This window comes from Oryzias latipes, chromosome 4 (assembly GCF_002234675.1).
Source record: "Oryzias latipes chromosome 4, ASM223467v1".
In the NCBI taxonomy this organism is placed as follows: domain Eukaryota; kingdom Metazoa; phylum Chordata; class Actinopteri; order Beloniformes; family Adrianichthyidae; genus Oryzias; species Oryzias latipes.
This window is the reverse complement of record NC_019862.2, coordinates 32,274,949-32,297,422: the sequence shown is the minus strand read 5'-3', so window position 1 is coordinate 32,297,422 and position 22,474 is coordinate 32,274,949. Positions and strand designations below refer to the sequence as shown.

The window sequence follows — 22,474 nt, the reverse complement described above, 5'->3', positions numbered from 1 at the left end:
CAGAGTTTGATCCAGATTATAATCTTGTCAATTTACACATTTTTAGACAACATGCCTCCCAAGGAACCCAGCTCTGGCAAAGCCCCCGCACCCTGAAAACGAAGGTCCAAGTGGTCCAACCACAGCAGGAGTCTTCATCAGATGAAGAACATCAATGCCATATCTACATTTATATCCAGGATCATCAGATTGACGTCTGCTCAGCGCCGGGCCTCCCGACCCATGTCAACAGCCCTCTTGAGTGCCCCCGTGGTGCTGACGTGATTTCTGACAGTCGGACGGCAGCACGGGGACAGGGGGGTGACAGAGAGAAATTGCCCGATCATTCGATGATTTTGGGGGACCCTGGAGACCCTCGTATCAGTCAGTTATCGCGCTGCTGCCCTCCTGCCACCCGCCTGTCTTTGGACTGCCATCACCCCACCTACAAATGTGCCCGGGCGGCCGCTGACCGATGTCCAACATCCTCCAGCAGCTGCATGTAGGTCACTGCACAGTGGCATTTGGGATACCTGACCGTAGTCTAAGAGGGAAGCTAAAGCCCCAATGTCTACCCCATATGTGTGTTTTAATGGTGTTCCCTTGTTTATTGTGGGAATGACCTTTTACAAACAACCAATGACAGGTGAAAACCATGAATTACAGATGTTATAAGGCTGTGAAACTCACTACACACTTTATACACTTTTCTCAGACAGACATGAACATTTTATCACTTTTCAAACTCTCAAAGTTTCAACCTTCTATGTGATAAAAAGTCCAGTTTTATAGAATGAAAACAAGGAACTGATCGCCGTCGAGGGTTTGTGTAGGCCCACATGTGGCAAACTGAATTCTGAACCGGAGACACGACCCTGAAGAGATTTATTGGCAATGGTCTACAGTCTAACAGGACGCAGAACACAATGCGCTTCTGGAGAAAAAAAGCATGGAAAATCGCTCTGAAAAAATCAAGAACAGCGAGGAAAAGTATGATAAGAATGCGTCCTGGTCCCACCTTCAGACTCAGGTAACAGCCCCTTGCTGTTGCTCCACTGCAGCTCAAAGATGTAGAAGCAGATGAGATACTCCAGGTCCATGAGAATAAACACCAGAGAGTTGAGCTGATCCGCCAGCCAGAAGTCTGCAAACTCCACCCGATGGAACGGCGCCGTGAAGACACGGAACTGGGAACGACAGAAACCAGAGGAGCGCGGTGAGAGGAGGAGGAGTCGGACGCCCTCAGCCGACTTTGAAAACGTTTCCCCAGAGCGGCTGCTTCAGGATGGCTGGATGCTGGTATTAGGTGAGTAATTAGTGTGCAGTTCATCAATGGGAAGCTCCCTTATCATTCCACCACAGAAAAGGCCTACGAGTCACGGTAGATGATGGTTTTATTTACTAGCGTGTCTTTGGTGGCAGCAGGAGCACAAAGCCGTGCTGCAGAACACGGTCTTTGGAACAGAACTTCAGCTGTAAACCAACACAACACTGTTTGACTTTTTCAATTTGCCCCCCTGGCCACTTCTGACATTCAGGGGCGACTGTACACTTACTCTGCTTTCACTGCAAATGCCAAAGAAAATGGATCTTTTTTTGTTTTAGGCGCACACGCAGAGACACCCGCTCCTTGGATGTTTCTCTAAACCCGTCAATCAAAGTGGGTATTGATTGATGTGTGGACGTCTGAGGCTTAAGCTTTTCTGTTGCACTCAGGTAATATGGAAAAAAACCTACAGCAGCAGGTTGAGGAATACAGCCCCTCCCTGCAGAACAAAGGATCTTGTCCAGAAACATCCTATGAGTGGGCGCTCCGATAAAACCAGCGTTTCTAAAACCAAACATCCCTCACAGCTCAATCCACTCGTGGGGCCATCAGAGGCTCCACATTCATATTTCAGGCAATGTTTTCAGGGAACAGTTGCAATAATCCACCAGGATGGGGGTGTGTAGTCTCATAATTAGTGGAAGGGGCTGAGAACGTGCTGGGGGAGGAGGGGGGGTCTGCAGGGAGGGGAAGGGGTGAAGGATAAGCGGGGGAGGAGGAGGAGGAGGGACCGAGGAGCTGATAGATCTACGCCTGTAATGATTGCATAGTCACAGCCGCCACCTCCCCTGAGAGTCGCTGCTTTCTATTATCTCCCAGATTCCTGCCCCCCACCCCCCCAACACACACATATATATTTCTGCACCCCCCATACCTTGTAGCTGGTATTAGACAAAGGACAGAGTAACAGGAGGGTTTAGCAAACATGCAGCTTCAGATGGATATCTGAATTGTACATGAATCAGTCGAGGGGGGGCACATGCAGGCTTTCACGCACATACATGTTTGAATCAGTCGAGGGGGGGCACATGCATGCTTTCACACACATACATGTTTGAATCAGTCGAGGGGGGGCACATGCATGCTTTCACACACATACATGTTCAACCCTCATGTAATAGAGAGAGCAGCACCCCCCTCCCTCCATCCCCTCTTTTTCTTTTTGATCATGGCTGCAGCCGTCATGGACTACAAGGACCAAAGTTCTTCGTTCTTCGTTCTTAATATTTCTTAATCCAAACCAAAACACACGGAAAGTTTGAAATTATTAGCTTAAGTCTCCAACTACCAGAGTTTCAATGACCTTTGACCTTGGGAAGAGGCTGCTATCTTGAATTCAAACATTAAAATTCACCTTCAGTTCCTTCTACAAATCTAAACTCCTCCAAGGGATTTCAAACTGCCGCCTCCTAACTCGTTGGGATGCTTGGGGGAAAAATGTTGGATTTTGAGCGGCGTTTGCTTTTGCGAGCTTGCTAAAATGGCGTTCCCCTGTTGCTCGCACATTTTTTACTGGAATATTGTGAAAACGTTGGTTGTGTCTGAATTCCTTCCCTACTTAGTGCACTATATAGGGCGTTCGCCATTCTGTAGTTCTGTCTGAATCTACAATTCCAAAATCCAGAGGCCTAGAAATTTCCCAGAAGTCTCTGTGAAAAACCAGTGAGCATCAATGCTCTCTAGATCGGTGAATATAGACCACAATGCATTGCATCTGAACAACTTTGGCCAAAAAATAGTATTCAAATGTTTTTTGTCATTAAACCATCAACGTTTTTATCTTCAGAAGACAGAATTTGTTTCTTGTTTCGTCTCTGCCTGAGGAAGAGGGGGCCGGCGAGGGGGGGCCGCACCATTCAGCTGCAGCTTGAATTCATTTCACTGTTTTTGAAGCTTCTTTTCTTAAATAACTCTGTTTCTCTGCCCTGCATCTTTGAACCAGCCTGAATCCCAGTCTTCATTAAAATGATCAACTTTTTTCAAATGTGTACAAGACATGAATGAACGACCAAGTGGACTAACCAACAGTTTAAGGAGCCAGAAGCGCGATTTATAGTAGCAGGTCTTGAAGGGGTTGATGAGGAAAAGCACCATGAAGCCATAGAGAATCAGGGGGTTGATCTGCATGGGGATGGAGGTCTGCTGCGAGTACAGGCAGGACAGGATGCTGAGGCACCACAGAACTCCCAGAAAGCCCGCGATCTGCAGGACGGAGAGCGAGAAACGGCTGGCATTAATGAAATATAATCTGTCTTTTTTGCCTTGGTAAACAAACAGCTGGATGTGTTTCTGTTTGACCTCAAACAGGTGCTGGTGTGACAGGTTGTCCCTGGGGTTGATCTCAAAGATAAGAACGTGGTTGACTCCAGCTTGTCTCCATCCATAAGTGTTGATGCCCAACAGGAAGAGGAACTGGATCAAGAGGAAACCGCCACGGTAGATCCGCACCAGAGGCCACACTCTGTCATAGCGGAAGAATGCAACACCTGCAATAAACAGCAGCAGTGGTTTCAGTAAAACGGGGAAGACCTTTTCTTTTACGGAAACCTGCTTGTGAGGAATTTACCTCAGACAAAGAAAGACTTTAAATACACAGAAAACATGTTTATTTGAAAGAAACTTACCACTGATGACAAAAGTGACGGCAAGAATGATGAAGAAGCCGCAGAAGAGACCCACGCGGAACGTGGTCCAGGCCAAAGCAGGCTAAGCAGGGCGGGAACGGCACAGAAACCAGGTTAAAGAAACCAAAAGCTTCAACCTCCACACTAGAAACTAATCTGTATGTGGATTGAGAGGAAAAGAACTAAAAACAAAAGTTTAAGTTTACATGACAACAATTAACTAAAGTAAAAATATTGACTTCTGAACAGAAATCTAGTTTTTCTACTGTTATATAATCACGTTTGAACATAAAGTCCTAGAATTCAGAAGATAATGGCTAAACTGACCTAAACAGACTAAAATAACTGGGAATTCCTGCCTTTAGACCCTCCTTAACAATATTTACATATTCTAAGATCTGTTCAAATAAATCAAATCTACCACTAGTAAGGCAAAAAAAGAAGAAGTAAATCTGAAAGGATCCAATCAAATCCACATGTCCAAAGGATTTAAGAGCCACAGAGAAAATCTGTTTTTCTAAGGGATTTAAAACAGACAAAGAAGCAGCCTGTCCACCATGAGGAGCTGGGGGAGCAAAGTCACCGCCTCCTCTTTGTTTTATTCTGCCACAGTGTCTAATCCGCTGACCTGTACCAAGCCCTGGACATGACGTTCAAACAATAATCATCAATTATTCCCTTAAATTAAGGATTTCTGGCCATGAATTAGTATTTAGTGTACACAAATTAGTATGTTATGGGGACAAATCACCATTTTATTAGTATTTTGTGCTCACAAATTATTATTTTGTGTGCAAAAATTACTAGTTAATGCACACAAAATACTAATTTGTCTAATTTGTCTAATTTGTCACAATCTAACATTTTTTGCATACAAATCTGTATGTTGTGGGCACAAATTAGTATTTTGGGGTAACAATTTCGTATTTAGTGCACACAAATTAGTGTTTTGTGCACACAAATCAATATTTTGTGCCAACAAATTATTTTTTAGTGCACATAAGTTAATAATTGTTGCACAAAAATTAACAATCACAGATTTGTATTTTGTGGCCACAATTTAGTATTCAGTGTGGAGAAATTAGTAATTAATGGCCAAAAATAATCATTTTATCAGTATTCTGTGCACACAAATTGGTATATTATTTGCACAATTTACTGCTTTGTGGACACATATTACTATTTCTGCACACAAAAAAATATTTGTGTGCAGTTATATGTTTTTTGTGAAAACAAATTAGTATTTTGTCTGCACAGTATCTTCCATTCCTGCTAATTTGTGGCCAGAAATGATGAATTTGATGGACAAAACAACGTATTTTTGGTTGAACGTCGTGTCCAGGGATCTGCAGACCTGAGGGACAGAAAGGCTGGATAAATTGCTCAAGCATTCTGCAACTTCTGAACCCACAAAAAATGCTAAAAAGACAGAGGCCTTAAGTGACACAAAGGAAAAAGTCATCTTCTGCTGACCTGAGCGGCCCCCAGTGGAGGAACTCTTAACCTCTTCATGGCCTTCTGACGGTCCCCTCCCTCCAGCTCGGTGGTCACCAGAGTCTGCACAGAAAACAGATGTCTGATCCGATTCCAGGTGAGTCCGAGGAAAGCGTCAGCTCTGTGTGCAAACACAGCAGGAACCTCTGTCTCAGTGATCAGCTGCGTGATCTTCTTGCAGGTGTAGAAAGGCGCCACTTCCACGTGAGCCACACGCCAGTCGGCCCCACGCGTGGTGTCCAGGATCTTGTCATGTTTCTTCAGGATCTTCCGGAACCCAGTGAAATTCAGGTTCTGGGGAAGGGAGCAGAGAACGGGCTGTTCCGACACAAGGTTTTGAAAAAATGTGAAGCCTTTTTGAGGATGTGTGGAGAAAGAACCTGGTAGTTTTGGAGCAGAATGATGCTGAGGTAGAACTCGCTGAAGGCGAGCTTCAGGTCCTTGATGTTGTGGTGTTTGCAGCGCTCCTCCTGGGAGAGGTGGAACATGGTCTTGCGCTTCCGCAGGCCGGGCGGAGCGTTGCTCTCCCTCTGAGCGTCCAGCGACGACTGCAGCTCATTCTGCAGAGTTGCAAATCGCCTCTGTGCTTCAGCTAACTTTTCTGAAGAAACAAAAATGACAAATCATATTTCAAAACTGAGAATGGATGTGTCCCATTTAACCTGCATTTCTGTTCTAAATCTTTCTGTATCTAAGAAAGTGTTTTAATAAAAAAGTTATTTTCTGTGTTTTTTATTGTGTAAAAAATGACATTCTAAAACCAAAAGTCAGTCTGATTTATTTAGGGAAAAAAGCCTTGGAGGTTTTTTTATGCTAAGAGGCCAAACAGAGACATGCAATGACAAGAAAAAGGACAAATAACCTTCATTATTTGCATCTATTCTTCCTCAGCTCCTTTCAGAGAGAAGATGAATGAGGACCGAGCTGACAAGTAAATGCTCCGACTGAAGAAACCATTATCTGGGTCAGAGGTCGGTTAATACATCCTGATGGGATGGGAGGGGCCCCTGTGTGGTCCCCTCCCATCCCATCCACATCATTAACTTCTCCTCTACAAGCTTTCAGAGAGATCTGCAACTGCTGGGCTTCACATTTTTACTCTCAGTTTCAATGCTGATGCTCTTCTTGATGACTTTCTTCTTAAATTAATATTTTTTTGGTAAAGCTTCTCATCAAATCCCAAAGAAAAAGCACATTAGTGACAGACAATAACCGCTGATTTCATTTTAAATCACAATTTCATTATATGCTTTAGGATTCAATTTAATAATTATTATATTTTAAACATTTACAGGGAAAAAAATCAATTTATTTGGTTGCAAAAACCTTTATTGCAAATTGAACAAATTTGAAATTTTAATAATTAAAATTGTGAAATCTTAAGCAAAAATTTAAGAAAAATATATTATATATATATATTTTTCAGGCAATATTTTGCCTGAAAAAATGAAAGTCTTTTGAAAACGATAAAATCATAATAGACAGGTGAACCACCCCTTAGACAGGTGTACCACCCATAAGACAGGTGAACCACCCCTTAGACAGGTGAACCACCCCTTAGACCGGTGAACCACCCCTTAGACAGGTGAACCACCCCTTAGACAGGTGTACCACCCCTTAGACAGGTGAACCACCCCTTAGACAGGTGAACCACCCCTTAGACAGGTGAACCACCCCTTAGACAGGTGAATCACCCCTTAGACAGGTGAATCCCCCTTAGACAGGTGAACCACCCCTTAGACAGGTGAACCACCCCTTAGACAGGTGAATCCCCCTTAGACAGGTGAACCACCCCTTAGACAGGTGAACCACCCCTTAGACAGGTGAACCACCCCTTAGACAAGTGAACCACCCCTATGACAGGTGAACCACCCCTTAGACAGGTGAACCACCCCTTAGACAGGTGAATCACCCCTTAGACAGGTGAACCACCCCTTAGACAGGTGAACCACCCCTATGACAGGTGAACCACCCCTTAGACAGGTGAACCACCCCTTAGACAGGTGAATCACCCCTTAGACAGGTGAACCACCCCTTAGACCGGTGAACCACCCCTTAGACAGGTTAACCACCCCTTAGACAGGTGAACCACCCCTTAGACAGGTGAACCACCCCTATGACAGGTGAACCACCCCTTAGACAGGTGAACCACCCCTTAGACAGGTGAACCACCCCTTAGACAGGTTAACCACCCCTTAGACAGGTGAACCACCCCTTAGACAGGTGAACCACCCCTTAGACAGGTGAATCACCCCTTAGACAGGTGAACCACCCCTTAGACAGGTGTACCACCCCTTAGACAGGTGAACCACCCCTTAGACAGGTGAACCACCCCTTAGACAGGTGAATCCCCCTTAGACAGGTGAACCACCCTTAGACAGGTGAACCACCCCTTAGACAGGTGAACCACCCCTTAGACAGGTGAATCCCCCTTAGACAGGTGAACCACCCCTTAGACAGGTGAACCACCCCTTAGACAGGTGAACCACCCCTTAGACAGGTGAATCCCCCTTAGACAGGTGAACCACCCCTTAGACAGGTGAACCACCCCTTAGACAGGTGAACCACCCCTTAGACAGGTGAATCCCCCTTAGACAGGTGAACCACCCCTTAGACAAGTGAACCACCCCTTAGACAGGTGTACCACCCCTTAGACAGGTGAATCCCCCTTAGACAGGTGAACCACCCCTTAGACAGGTGAACCACCCCTTAGACAGGTGAACCACCCCTTAGACAGGTGAACCACCCCTTAGACCGGTGAACCACCCCTTAGACAGGTGAACCACCCCTTAGACAGGTGAACCACCCCTTAGACAGGTGAACCCTTAGACAGGTGAATCCCCCTTAGACAGGTGAACCACCCCTTAGACAGGTGAACCACCCCTTAGACCGGTGAACCACCCCTTAGACAGGTGAACCACCCCTTAGACAGGTGAACCACCCCTTAGACAGGTGAACCACCCCTTAGACAGGTGTACCACCCCTTAGACAGGTGAATCCCCCTTAGACCGGTGAACCACCCCTTAGACAGGTGAACCACCCCTTAGACCGGTGAACCACCCCTTAGACAGGTGAACCACCCCTTAGACAGGTGTACCACCCCTTAGACAGGTGAATCCCCCTTAGACAGGTGAACCACCCCTTAGACAGGTGAACCACCCCTTAGACAGGTGAACCACCCCTTAGACCGGTGAACCACCCCTTAGACAGGTGAACCACCCCTTAGACCGGTGAACCACCCCTTAGACAGGTGAACCACCCCTTAGACAGGTGTACCACCCCTTAGACCGGTGAACCACCCCTTAGACAGGTGAACCACCCCTTAGACAGGTGAACCACCCCTTAGACAGGTGAACCACCCCTTAGACAGGTGTACCACCCCTTAGACAGGTGAATCCCCCTTAGACCGGTGAACCACCCCTTAGACAGGTGAACCACCCCTTAGACCGGTGAACCACCCCTTAGACAGGTGAACCACCCCTTAGACAGGTGTACCACCCCTTAGACAGGTGAATCCCCCTTAGACAGGTGAATCCCCCTTAGACAGGTGAACCACCCCTTAGACAGGTGAACCACCCCTTAGACCGGTGAACCACCCCTTAGACAGGTGAACCACCCCTTAGACCGGTGAACCACCCCTTAGACAGGTGAACCACCCCTTAGACAGGTGTACCACCCCTTAGACAGGTGAATCCCCCTTAGACAGGTGAACCACCCCTTAGACAGGTGAACCACCCCTTAGACCGGTGAACCACCCCTTAGACAGGTGAACCACCCCTTAGACAGGTGAACCACCCCTTAGACAGGTGAATCCCCCTTAGACAGGTGAATCCCCCTTAGACAGGTGAACCATCGCCCTTGTTTTACACCCAGACTGAAAATTTAATCTGTCCTGACAAAACAGAATTCTTGGAGTTGGAAAGAGGGAATGTTGGTCCATCAGAGTGAAGAAGGTCAAAGACCCCTTTCAGATGAAGATGCTGAAGGACACATGTCCCCCCCCCCCCCAACCCTTTTAGCCTCAAACAGACACACAAACACAAACCAGTGAGAGAGGAAGCTTTCTAATCAGTGTCCTTCACTGTGATGTGAGCGTCTGACGAAAAAGAGAGCGTGATGTTACCCAGCCTCACACCTCTGGTCCGATGACTCTGAGGGACTCTGACGGACATGAGGATGTGACCGTCTCAGCAGACGTTCACACACCTTTGAGGATCTTTTTATTCTGACTTTGTCTTTCTGAGCGGCTGTGGGATCAGGACACGCTTCTGCAGATGTTCCCATCACTTTAGAAACTCTACAAATGTGCATGTATGATGGTAGGTGAACATTCCATTCCAACCCAAATAGGTCAAAGAGGAAATTAAAAAAAACAATACATTAAAAGAAGTTTATTCTTTCTACTTGTTACTAAAAGAAGGTTTTAAATGCCATAAAGAAGTACAACAAAGGATTTCCAATAACCACTAACAGCTCATTATAAGTTGTTTTTTCCAGACGTGCCCCCCTGTTCAAAAATGAATCCTAAAAGTCCGGCGTAAGTTAGGGAACTGAACGTCTACGGTCATTTGTACATGTTTGCTGCTCTATTCATGAATCAGTCATCAGTCAGTAAATGTCCCATCATTACAAGCTGCAAATAATCTTTCCAGTAAAGGAACCCCCCCCCCCCCCGCTGACCCACTGAGATTGCATTTTCACAAATGGCCTCCGGAGGAAGCACTGCCTATCTTCAGCGGAGTTCAAGTGTAGAATGCCCCCCCCGGGGACCAGCATACCAGAATATATTCTGGCTGCGTCTCATGTTGCAGCGATTCTGTCTTCCAGCCTGAAATACACGCCACTCTGAACACGCCTGTGACCGGCTGCATCTATCATATGTCCACTGTTAAATGCAGTTACTTATAGCACATTAACAGTCTAGAAGCCTCTCATGTGGAATCAGGGAGGACAGTAACTTTTCACAGTGTCTTTTTTCATCGATCAAAATGAAATGTTTCAGTCATTTTTGAGCTTTTAGGTGTTTTATAATGATCCGTTCACGCATTTCTGAGTATTCCTCTAAAAACCTGCTGTCTGAGCACCAGCCCCTCCCAATCCATGAAAACAAGCGGGTCCTCACTTTGTGACGTCACAAAGTGAGGACCCGCCCCTTCCAGGAAGAGTCTGCACTGCCAGCCTCGCCCCCAGGCTAACACATACGCCCACTTTCTCTGTGGTGATCAGCTAATCACTTTCCTTCCATATCCACAATACACACGTCCATCTTTGCAAAAGTTCAGATGTTTGTTTTTGCGGTAGAAACGCAGACATGCTACTGAGGCTGCCTCTAGGATGATGTCATGAAATGGGCGCCACCTACAGGGTGAGCAAGGCGGAGCCTCAGAGATGGAGTCGTCTTACTTTTGGGTAGGAAAATGAGCTGCGAAAATAACTAACATTCAATAAAATAAATGTGTTCTTTAGTGTGCCAAAGGTAACATAAAAATAATATATATGGATATAGTTTTTCCTGAAGTAAAGCAGAATACAGGACATTTAAACATGAAACACAAGAAAAAAAAACGGAAAAGACAGGTACTATGGGACATCCCTGATGTTTGTCCTTCATTCACCAAAAGTTACTCAGCATGAAGTGATGCTGAGTAAATCAAACTTTTATTAGTATGCAGACATTAAAGACGCATTTGAACAAACTCAAACGTCAAAACTCAAATGTCATCATCCAATCAGCAGTGACTCATCCTTTTCAGCTTCTTATCGTGTTTCCTTTAAAGCCACTTCTAACAATCACATGCAAAAACAGCGAGAACTAAAAAGTGTGCTCAAAAATAGTAAACGCACAAGTTAGAAAAGGAAATTACATTTGAAATCATACAAAAATAAAAGAAAAATACAAAAACTAAAAAGAAGAAAAGTTATAAGCACTTCAAAAAGTTTCTGAATTTTGTCTAAAAAGGCAAGTTTACAACAAAAAAATGTAGTTTTCAATCTTCACGATGATCATGTCAACTTCCATTTGTGTTACACCACAAATATGAACAATTCTTATTAGATAATAAAATAATTAGTGTCTAAGTTTCTTTATATATCGAATGTTTATTTTTTATTTAATTTATTTATTTATTTGAATTAGGACAGTGCATAATAAATAATGTCTCAGCTGCTGCTTTGACATAAATATGATATAATTCATCTAATTCATAAGTATAATGAAAAACTTTAGTAAAATCAAAATAAAACATCAGGAGAAAGTATGCAGAGTAACCCTTGTTCTATCCTAGGCACTGTAACGTTGGGAGGTGGGTCATCTAGACCCACTAGACAGTGCTCTGAACCTTTTTTCTTCAATGATTTGTGATCTTCACTGGTGTCCATGGATTACATGAAATCTTTCCACCTTTATCCACCTTTGTCATGGTAGGAAGAACACGTCAATGGAAGGGGGGGGGGGGGGTCATCTAAGATAGCACCAGGGTTAAGCAGTTCCATCCAGATTGATGTGTGAGGTCTTTGTAACGTCTAGAACTGGATGACTGCCCCCCCAACGGTGAACGCCGTTACCTGAATAGAAAGTGTTGATCTTCAGAAGCTCCTTCTCACAGGTCTGGAAAAACTGCTCCTCAAACTTAGCGTAGTATCGTTTCACCGTATCTTCATCTGTGACTGAAATACAGATAAAAAACACAGAGACGGAAAGAATGGTTGGTTTTTGCACAAGAACATATTTGTAAAACCATAAAGACACATTAGGAGCTTCCTGAAAAGAATGAGAACAGGAGTTCAGCAGAAAATGCTCCCATCATGGTGTGAATAACTGCAGAGATCCACCTCAGTCATTCTTCAGGTGTTGTTTTCTTGAAGTCCTCCAGAGTGACTTTCCTGGCAGACCTTCCAGAATCTGCAGCTCCTTTACGGTTTGTTGCTTCTCGGGCAAACAGACGTCCGTTCAGTGTAAGAATTAGATCAACAGCTTCTTCCTGCATCTCCTCCATCTGACAAAACCCAGCATGTCTTTTTCAGGAGCAGCCAATTCAATCAGTATTGATGCTCTGTCTGAAACAATCCTCTGCCTCATTCACAGCCGGCTGCCCAACACCTGACAGAGCTGAGGGTCAGCGGCAGAGAAACACTTCTTCAGTCTGGAACTGAACATTTCAGCCGCTTTTACCACAAAAGCCACTGAGTTCTTGATGACAAACCTCCGTCTGCTATGTAGATGTATCAGTCCTAGACCCGCAAAGGTCTAGATGTGAAAAATGCATCAGAATTAGCAATTCACACACAAACACACACGTTAACATGCACACACACACTCAAAGTGGAGAGACTTTGTAAGACCCACAAAGCACAGTTACACTGAAGTACATGCTGTCACTTAAAACATAGAAGCCTCTCATATGGAATCAGAGAGGATAGTAACCATTAAAAAATGAAATAAAGTAAAACTGACAGTAAAACTAATTATAGGAATTATAAAAAAAAACATAAAAGCACAGCAGGCATGAAGGTCTTCATCATGGTAGGACAAAAACATGAAGAAGGGAGATAAGCAGAGCCTGTTTGAACTGCTGACTGTCTGCCTGTCTGCCTGCCTGCCTGTCTGTCTGCCTGACTGCCTGCCTGACTGACTGACTGACTGCCTGCCTGACTGACTGACTGACTGACTGCCTGCCTGCCTGCCTGACTGACTGACTGTCTGCCTGACTGCCTGCCTGACTGACTGACTGACTGACTGACTGACTGACTGACTGACTGACTGACTGACTGACTGACTGCCTGACTGACTGAGAACATCATCCTCGCTGATTGACTGACTCCGCCCACCTTGGCACAGAAGGCATTAAGACATTTCTGCACCCGTCTGTCTGATGATTCGTGTGTATTTGCACTCCTGAAAACACATTTACATTTCTTTAGTTGGAATAATCTACAGTATATGTGTTGTGAAGAAATGAAACAAGATTTCCCCTTTGAGTTCAGCAAAAAACTACAAAAATAAACTTTGCACCAACGATTCAGTCATTTTGCGGATCTAAACATCACATTTACAGAGTACAAGTATATTTCCGCATCATAAAACAAACATCTGCTGCCTTCTGCTGCAGTTCCTCTAATGACCGCTAGAGGCTGGTGCAAGTAGGAAGCATTTCCCATTGACACCCATGTTAATTCAGATTTAGTATCAAACTGATGTGTTTACAAACTGAGATTTAAACTCATTTTGACAGAATCAAACTCTCTTTTTCCTTCACAATCAGACATTTTTGGCAATGTTGAGGTGGGTGGAGAAAACAGTTTATTCACAGATTATCTATCCAATTTGAGTTTCATATATTTACGTCACTCTGACAAAGTCCCTTTCAGTTTACAGGTAAAAATTTAACAAACATGGATTTCCAGAACGAAAATGGAGGAAAACAAACACAAGTTCTACAGAAAGAAGACTTTGAGGTCAAATCAAAAGAACAAAATATGAAAATAATCTCTGCTTATTCTTTCAGTGCAGTGAGATCCAAGAACCAGGAAAAAAGGATTATGGGATCTTTTTGCTTTGCTCCAGACATTTTACTGCCATTTATCAAGGATCTAATTCATCCTATGCTACAGAAAAATCAATGCATGTTTTAATCAGCTTTAACAGTGTTTAACAGCTGTAAATTATAGTCATGCAGTCAAAAGCCTATGATTTTCTTACTCCAGGCACATCGATCAATTATTTAACAGACTGATTCATTTCCAAGCCAATCTACACAATGATTAAAACATATTTGGATTAGATCATCGAACATGTAAAAAGACATTGAAAAATAGCAGTAAGCCAGCAGACAAAGACGGTAGTTGGCGTCCAGCTTGTTGTGTTGATTCTTTACTTTTCCAGACAAAGAAATGTGCTGGTAGCTAGAAAAACAACTTTTGACCTGCAGAATTCCCCGAGCGGCTCGTGGAAGGCAGCCCCCTCTCGCTGCTAACCCCTTCTTCTGTAGATTGTATAAATAAATGATGAGACAGCTTCCCCACAAGTGTACCACCCTCACCCCCCAACAGTTCACTCACACCCCCAGCTACGTGTTTTCCCATACAAACGGAGCGTGGCGTGACCCTATTAGAGCAGCACAGAAAGCCCACATGGACAGACTTATTTTCATTAGAAAATCGTCTCCTTTCCAGCGTATAAATGTAAGCTAAAAAAGATCAAAATAGGACTTTTTTTATGTTCTTACATGATCTGTTACTTATGGGGGTGTTAGAAAAAGGGACACTTCAGGATTTCTCCTCATTGAATCATCCAACACACACTTTTCACAAACTGTGTGTGCATTTTCAAACTCCACTTGTTCCATTTAATGACCCCTCACTGATGGCGCAGTTGATATGGAGGCGGTTATTGTGATTGTTGTAGGTTTTCCTATCTCCCCGCTGCAAGCGCACAGGTGTAAATCACACCGAACAGCCAGCTAGCCATAAAAGAGAATGGGATTGACTTCACTCTGATGATATTATCCCAAAGGGACACAGCAGTGAAACTAAATTCAGGTTCCTCCACTGCCAGGAGTGAAGGAAGGAAGGAAGCAAACCGCTAAAACCAGCCAAACAAATGCCCCACCCCTACCCCATCCCTCCACCCCGCCTTTTTTTCCCTTCTTATTCCCATTCAGCCCTCCAGCCACAATTAATTCTACCAATCATCTCTCTCATCGAGGCCAAGGGAGCATTAAGAATGCACACTCACCGGGCTGGGAGGGCCGGCGGCGCGGCGAGGAGCTGCCGGCCTATTGTGTGTGTTTATACACTGCAAGCTAAGCAGCTCCAGAAAGCAAACCACATCCATGATGGATTCATCCGTTATCACATACTGAGAAGAATGACTTCTGTGACAAATGAGGAAGAAAAGTCATCACAAGGAAAGATCCACTCCGATTCAAAAAGGTGCTTTTGGAGTTTTTCACACGCTCTTGTGGCGTTTTTCTGATGACGGAGGAGAGCAGTGAAGCTTTAAAATGCATTTCTAAATATTTCTTTCTCAAATTGTTGTCAATCAGGCGAAAAAAGCTGCTTGAAAAAGATTGTATTTGAGGTGTAGACAACATAGGCAGGCCACATGCTCCACTCTGTCCTGATGCTAGCAGACAAATACACGACGGAGTATTAGGGCCACAAAAGACAAAGTAATACTATGAGGTTGAAGCTGAAGTTTACACACAGTCCAGCAGGTGAACGGCATGTGCAGCGGCAGGTCTAGTACGTCTTAATCTGATCAAACTCTCTTGGATTTGAACAGGTGAGCTGAATGTTTGTTGATAACATTACAAATGTTTGGAAGCTTGTTTGATTTGCGTTGATTAACTTTTCATTCAGTGATGGGGGGCTTGCTGGATCTCTGCAGCCCGTTGATGAAGACATCGGTATCCCTGCAGATGTCCACTTCAGATTTCCTCCGTCTGAAGAGGCCCAGCGTTCTTCTGCTAATGTAACCGACGGTTTTCATTGTTTTGGGTTGAAAAGGGACATTTCATTTGGGGGGGGGGGGGTAACACTGTTTTCATTCCCCTTTGGTGTTGTGGGCATAACAGCTGCATGATGCAGGGTATGTGAGGGATAAGAGCAGAACAAAGTATTGGTTTTATTTTTATAATGAAACTCCGATTTACCGACACTAAAAACGGAAAGACAATAATAAGACAATAATTGGGCTTTGAGTCGGCAAAAGGCTCAGAAATTTGTTGTGTTCGGAACCTATCAGAAAATAAAGCTTCAGAATGGATGAGAAAAATTCATAAATGTAATAACTTAGTAACACAATTTAACAACACTAACCTTTTTCTTGTAAATTTGACGAGTTTACGGTCATAATTGAGAAACAAATGTTTTTTGTTTGTACACTTATACTCCGTCAGACCAACAGATCCATGAACGTCTTTGGTTTCCTGCTCTGAGCTGGAATCCGGATCAGAGCTCCACGGTGGATAGATCTCCATTTTTGATGCACTGCTAATGTTGGTTTGGGGCTGTAAGCTAGCGGAAGGGTTTGTAAACAGAAAGCTCTCAACAAGTGGGAGGGGAAGGGGGGGGGGGGGGGCTGCTCCGTAACGGTCCAACCCTCAAATCAAAGGCAGTTTCTAATAAACTCCTGCCACTCTGCAGAAACTGATTTTATTTTACATTTTGGCTAAAAACGGCACAAGTATAATTAAAAGACCTCTGGGAAAAGTTTAAAAACAGATCAAAAGATGATCTAATTGGTCTTCAAAGATCTGAAACATGATTTAAAAAGGGTTAGCTCGGATAAAGTCTGTAAAATACGGAAACAAACAGTCAAAATCTGACATAGATTTGCATAAATTAACAGGAGATTTTGAAATAACTTTCTTCCTGGAAAAAAGTAATTCTTCCGATTTTCAAAGAAGCGTTTTAGCTCTGTTTACGGAAACAGGCATTCACAAAAAAAGCAGAATTTTGCTGGCATTTATTTAAATAGGCCCCTTCAGCATGATAACACAGCCAAGCAGAAGTGAACTAACGAGCAAAGTTTCTGAAAGTCAACTCAAATGGGTCATGTTTGGTCACACAGGTGCATTTATGAGACAAGGACAAAGTTAGCAAAGTAAAGTTTCTGACTAATCTGTGTCTGAAGACCTTCTCTGTTCATAATGAGCCCACGGAGGACAAACAGATGGAACATGATATGTGGGACAGGGACTAAACGGTCCAATGCACAGATGAGGGTCAATGAAGAAAGAAAAGGTTTGGAGGGGTCATTTTCATCCCATTAGGTTTTCTAACTCCCAGTCTTCTAAGCCATCACCTCTTTTCTTCGGTTTTGCTCCACTCTCCTCCTCTTTTCCTCCCTCTTTCCCTGAGCTGCTGCCTTGAAGTCTTATCTTGCACAGGCAGAACCGAGCCCAAGTTTGGCCCAGACCTTTCTCTCGCCGTCCTGCACCTCACTGGACCTTGAAGATCAGAACATTTTTTCAGACGTCCTGCACTTTTCCAGCTCTAGATAGACTGAATGGAAAGGCAAACTGATAAGGGAGCGAAGGGAAAAAATCCTTCATTTTATTGGGTTAATGTTAGTCTGGATGCAATCGTCTAAACTTTACTGCACATTTCAAGCCTCAGAAATGTAAAAATATAAGAAATTATCTATGCAGATTTCACAGAAAGGAAGCATTTTAGATGGAAAATATACTTTTTACAATAACAGTTGTATTTTGAGCCCTGTTATTATTAGCATTATTATTTTTCTGCTAGACACCATCAAAATCTCACGTCCATAAATAACACGGCAGTGTCCCCCATAGCAGTAACTGAGGAAAATCTAATCTCTAAAGATCGGGTCTGATTTCATGAAAGCTCTTTAAAGGAGAGCGCCGTGCCGGAGTCAGACTGGAAGGGGATAAAAGATAATTAATTCTTTGGACTCCTCACTATGAAAATCCTGTGCAGTGTTTTATTACAAGAACTGCAGTTTTTAGTTACAAATCAGTAAATGCTAAAGAATAAAGAACAGTTTTCTGTGTACATGTCAGCCACAAGTGTGTTTAAAAACAGCCGGAGCATTAATCATACATGTGGCAGCCGTGTGTTTTGTAGGATTTACCACCATTATCTGCCATTAGGGAGCTGCTATTTAACTGGCTCCAGTCCACATCCAGCAGTTTGGGATTGACAGGATGCTGCTGCTGGGATCTCCATCTCCTCTGAATCATCTGCTGCCTGCAACTTAGGATCATTTCAATCAGGTTTAGAGAAATGCTTAGTGAGGGATTCTCCAAATGCATCCCAGCAATTTCAACAATGATGGCCTTTTTTTCTTTATCAAGGAATTTCAATTATCATTTCTTTTAAAATCCTTTTTTTACAGGCTTAAATATATAAATAAAATTGAAATGAATTGAATTAGGATATTGATGACAAAATACTGAACTGATTTGAAGGCAAGAGCTTCATCTTCACACTAGAAGGGAAGGCCGATCAGTGAATCCGCTGAGCCTTTATGGGACAAGAAGCAGGCCTTTTGTCCTCAAGACGGACTTCCTGTTTCACTGAGGTGGGGGAAAGGTTAACTGCTGATGATTGGAGCGCGTAAAACCTAAAACGGTTCTGGTACGGGTCACTGGATAGACCAAAATTCACGGAGCCAGACTGTGTACCTGGAAATGTCGACCTCATGACCCCAGGATACCCCATGTCCTGCCCTGTGGCTCCATTGTCTCTGCAGATGTAAATAAATGTCAGAGGAAACCCTGACAAGATCACTTTGAATCCCTCTTAAAGCACAGCCGACAGTGGGCTAAACCGCATTAGTCAGGGCTGGTCTGTTCGGTCACGGCTCATTAAGGTAACAATAAGGGTTTTATGCTGTGCTCTTAGCAAACATGACTGATATTTATCATCATCCGCTCCGTAGAGAAAGGAGAGCATGGGAAATGTTATTCAGGTCTCACTGTGACGCTCTGCTGGAGAAGGAGGGGGGGGGAGGTCGGACCCTCCAATCTGTTGATTTAGCCACATTTTTCATATTCTCCATCCGTGCAGCTTCAGCCGGACGTATTTCACACCTTTTTCTGTGACAAAATATCCAGTCTACTTTGTCTCACACCTCCCCCAGAAACCGTTTTTTCCATACTTTCTCTTTTCTGAGCTTGTTCAGCTTCGCTGCAGGCAGCCAAGTGGAAGAAATGAGGGCGGGACCTAAAACTCACTGCATTCATGCAGAAAAACGGCAGCCATTGGTCTTTAAAACAGCAACCTGAATAGTGAGTCCTGATTACTTCATATCAGAAATGTGTTTTTAGTTGCTGTTTTACTGTCATAAAGAAAGTCAATAGTGCAATTTAAGCAAAAAAGAGCCTCTTTCTTGCAGCAGGCTCAATACTGGATTGCTGTAATAAGACAGAGTCACATGATGGAGGAGAAACGCTCTTTCATTCCAGCGTCTGCTGGCGTTCAGCATAAATAACGGTCTGCAGGAGCTTTTTAGAGCTGCTCGGCTGGGAGGGACATTGTCATTACAAACGCCTTTCTCTGCTCCCCTGGATGCTGTAGCCATTAGCAACCAGCATCAGGACCTGGCCTCTCCTCCATTTCCGCCAATTGCTCTCACATCGCTCAGAGACTGTGAGCGTGCATGTGAATGAGCAGGTGTGTGTTTCATGCATGTGTGTGCATGACATGACCCAGTGACACAGTGACAGGATTGAATGTGTCTGCGTTGATTGTTTGATCAAATGCAGTCTCGCGTTCACTGATTTATTCCTGATGTGTTCAAGCAAATCATTTTAGACGGTTTCGTATCCCGACTTGTTCTAAACAACAGAGAAAAAAAAGTCTGCACTCATTTCTTAGTGGGACTGCTGGATGGAAAACTACACCCTGGATGTTAGCATAAAACCATCAATAAGTGTTGATCAGGCTCACTCATTGCCTTTGCATCGCATGGCGAGCTACGGACCTTTTTAAATGCGCCTGGGATCAATAATGTGACCCCCCCCCCCCCCCCCGCACCACATTGCAGAGAAAAAAGAGCAGAACAAACCTGCAGGATGTGAAGCGTGAAGGAAAGAGCATCAGGACTGATGGCAAAATGAATACAGTGCTGGAAAAGCTGTTTTTTATACAATTTTGCAGTTTGAGCACATAGGCCGACCTTCATCGCCACACGCGTGTTTTAAATAAACTTTCATCCATTCTTGATTCTGGCAGCTTGTCATGTTTTCCCTAAATGCAACTCAGAAGCAGGAAATCCGCTGATTACATTTTTTATCATGTAACTGATGGACTTGATGAAAGTGACAGAGTTATTAAGGGCCCACATCATGCAAAATGAACCTTTTTGGGCTTTATTTATGTATTTATAATATTAATTTCTCTTGAAAGACAACCCCAAAGTGGAATTTTGGTCCGTTCACTCATTTGTAATTGTTCCTGTAAACCTGCTCTCTGAGCACTAGCCCCTCCAAATCCACAAAGATAAGTGGGTTCTCACACTGTGATGTCACAAAGTGAGGAACCGCCCCCCTGCCAGCCCCGCCTCCAGGCTAACCCCCCCCCCCTTTCTCCATGGAGCTGGTGGAGATCGGCTAAAAGTTTCATTTGTTTGAACAACGTGAATGTCCATCTTTGTTAAAGTTTGGATGTTCGTTTGTTTTCGTGGGAGAAACGCAGAGACGCTGCTGAGGCCGACTCTAGGATGACCTCATGAAATGGGCGGCAACCACAAAGAGAGAAAGGCGGAGCCTCAGAGATGGAGTCGTCTTACTCCTGGAGAGGAAAATAGGCTGAAAATAACTCATATTTAATACAAATGTGCCAAAGATAATATCCTATCATATATATGTGGACCTAGTTTATCACAACTAAACCTTGAAATAATTGAACCTCTTCAATTTGAACAGAGAAGGTCCAAAGGTTTCTGTCTCTGCCGTAACTTTGTGTGTTTTTTAAAATAATTTAATTATATCAAATTAGGATTAATACGCTATGCATTAACACAAACCTTTATGTATCCATATTATTGCACAGAACGAGACATGATAAACAGCTTTATTACTGCTTGGTGAATAATTGTAATGTATGCAGAGTGGGCTGATGGGAAGGGGTCCTCTGGGAGCTGTAGCTCTCAGTGTCCCCCTCCAGCCCCCGCCTTGAACCTCTCATTCCTGTCTTTCCTCCCTAATTAACACTTCTATTGGCATATCTGCAGAACTGAAAGAGAAAAAGCTACACGTCTATGCTCTAACGTATATATAAACCTATGGTAACCTTTCTTTCCATCATCACAAAGCTCCTTTGTGGAGCTGCATGTTGGGTCAATTCCTTTCATGATGAATGTGACCGATCGCGCCCCAGTGGCTGCTGGGAACGCCAAACCCGCTGTTGGATTATTCATCACAACTGTCCTTCCAGGACCCTAAATGCCACGGACCGGAGCGCCCCCCCAACACCCACCCTTTGTTGTGATGGATGCGTCCGATCCACAGGTGAGGCTGGCTGCTGTCTGTGCAACAGGGTTTAAGGTGACGTAGCTAAACACATATAATTATTCACACTTCACTCATTTTAAGATAGAAAAAATAAGTCCTTATCAAGGAAATTAATTTACAAGTTGGTGATTTTACAGTTTTTTTTATGTTTAATTTGAAAAACGTAAAAAAATAAATAACCTAAACAATTTCGTTTTTCTTTTGCTATTTCATGTCCAAAAACTATTAATATAATCTTTAGCAAATACTTGGATTGAATATTTTATTTTACATTGTACAATGAAAAGTAGGTGCATCATTCATTAAAAGAAAGAAAAAAAAAGACAAATAAATAAAAATTACACCATTGGGTCATTTATTTACAATGATCAGTCATTTTAAATTAAACTGTGTTTCAGTTACTAAAATTACAATCAGAAAGGAGCGTTAACATTGTTAAAAGTTTAATAGTCAACTTAAAATCTCAAGTAAACAAAAAAAGAATATTGCAAAGTTTCAATAGTTGAATTTTAACATTTTTTTTATCAAAATTTGAATTGTTTATACAACAAAACAAATTAAAAATATGAATGAGTGCCTCACAGGCTGTTTAGAGGGGGTCCATTTGCTTCCAGCCTCTCATCCTTGCAACTATAAAACATTCTTCTCATTTCTGAACAAGCCTGCTCTGTGTTGAAGCCTGCAGCTCTGCTGTGGAACACAAACGCTGCACCGCCGTGTTCAAGGGGAAGTTCTCATTTGTAAAGATAAACTGCAGGGGAAAAGGGCCAAAACTCACACATCTCCCATAATTACTCAGGAAAACACAGTCTGCTGCATTGGTACTGCCAGGGAGCCGTCTACGCCTCTGTTTGGCTTCAGGCAAGAAAGACTTTAGGCGAAATGTCTGTGTCTCTCTATCTGAGAGTGGTCTGACTTATCTCCTCACTCCTTCCTACACAACCCAGAGCTGCATGTGAGTCTGCACGAGCTGCTTCCTCTGCAGTAGAAGTGCAAAGGTCGTCTGCCGGCTAAAGAGGAGCGATTGCAGCGGTGCAGAGTTTGGCCCCCGAGCCAGAACCAGA

At 43.6% G+C, this 22,474-nt stretch overlaps 1 protein-coding gene across 1 annotated transcript in view; it reads right to left on the bottom strand.

Annotated features, from left to right (window-relative positions):
• The window catches only part of LOC101164049 (xenotropic and polytropic retrovirus receptor 1 homolog), a 72,689-nt gene that overhangs the window by 16,457 nt on the left and 33,758 nt on the right, over window positions 1-22,474 (bottom strand). The window contains exons 3-10 of the mRNA XM_023954612.1: window positions 11,989-12,090; window positions 5,805-6,025; window positions 5,569-5,718; window positions 5,404-5,487; window positions 3,931-4,012; window positions 3,605-3,792; window positions 3,329-3,508; window positions 998-1,166 (exon numbers count right to left, since the gene is read on the bottom strand). Of these exons, the coding sequence (XP_023810380.1) occupies window positions 998-1,166; window positions 3,329-3,508; window positions 3,605-3,792; window positions 3,931-4,012; window positions 5,404-5,487; window positions 5,569-5,718; window positions 5,805-6,025; window positions 11,989-12,090 (1,176 nt within the window). The remainder of the gene's footprint in view (window positions 1-997; window positions 1,167-3,328; window positions 3,509-3,604; window positions 3,793-3,930; window positions 4,013-5,403; window positions 5,488-5,568; window positions 5,719-5,804; window positions 6,026-11,988; window positions 12,091-22,474) is intronic.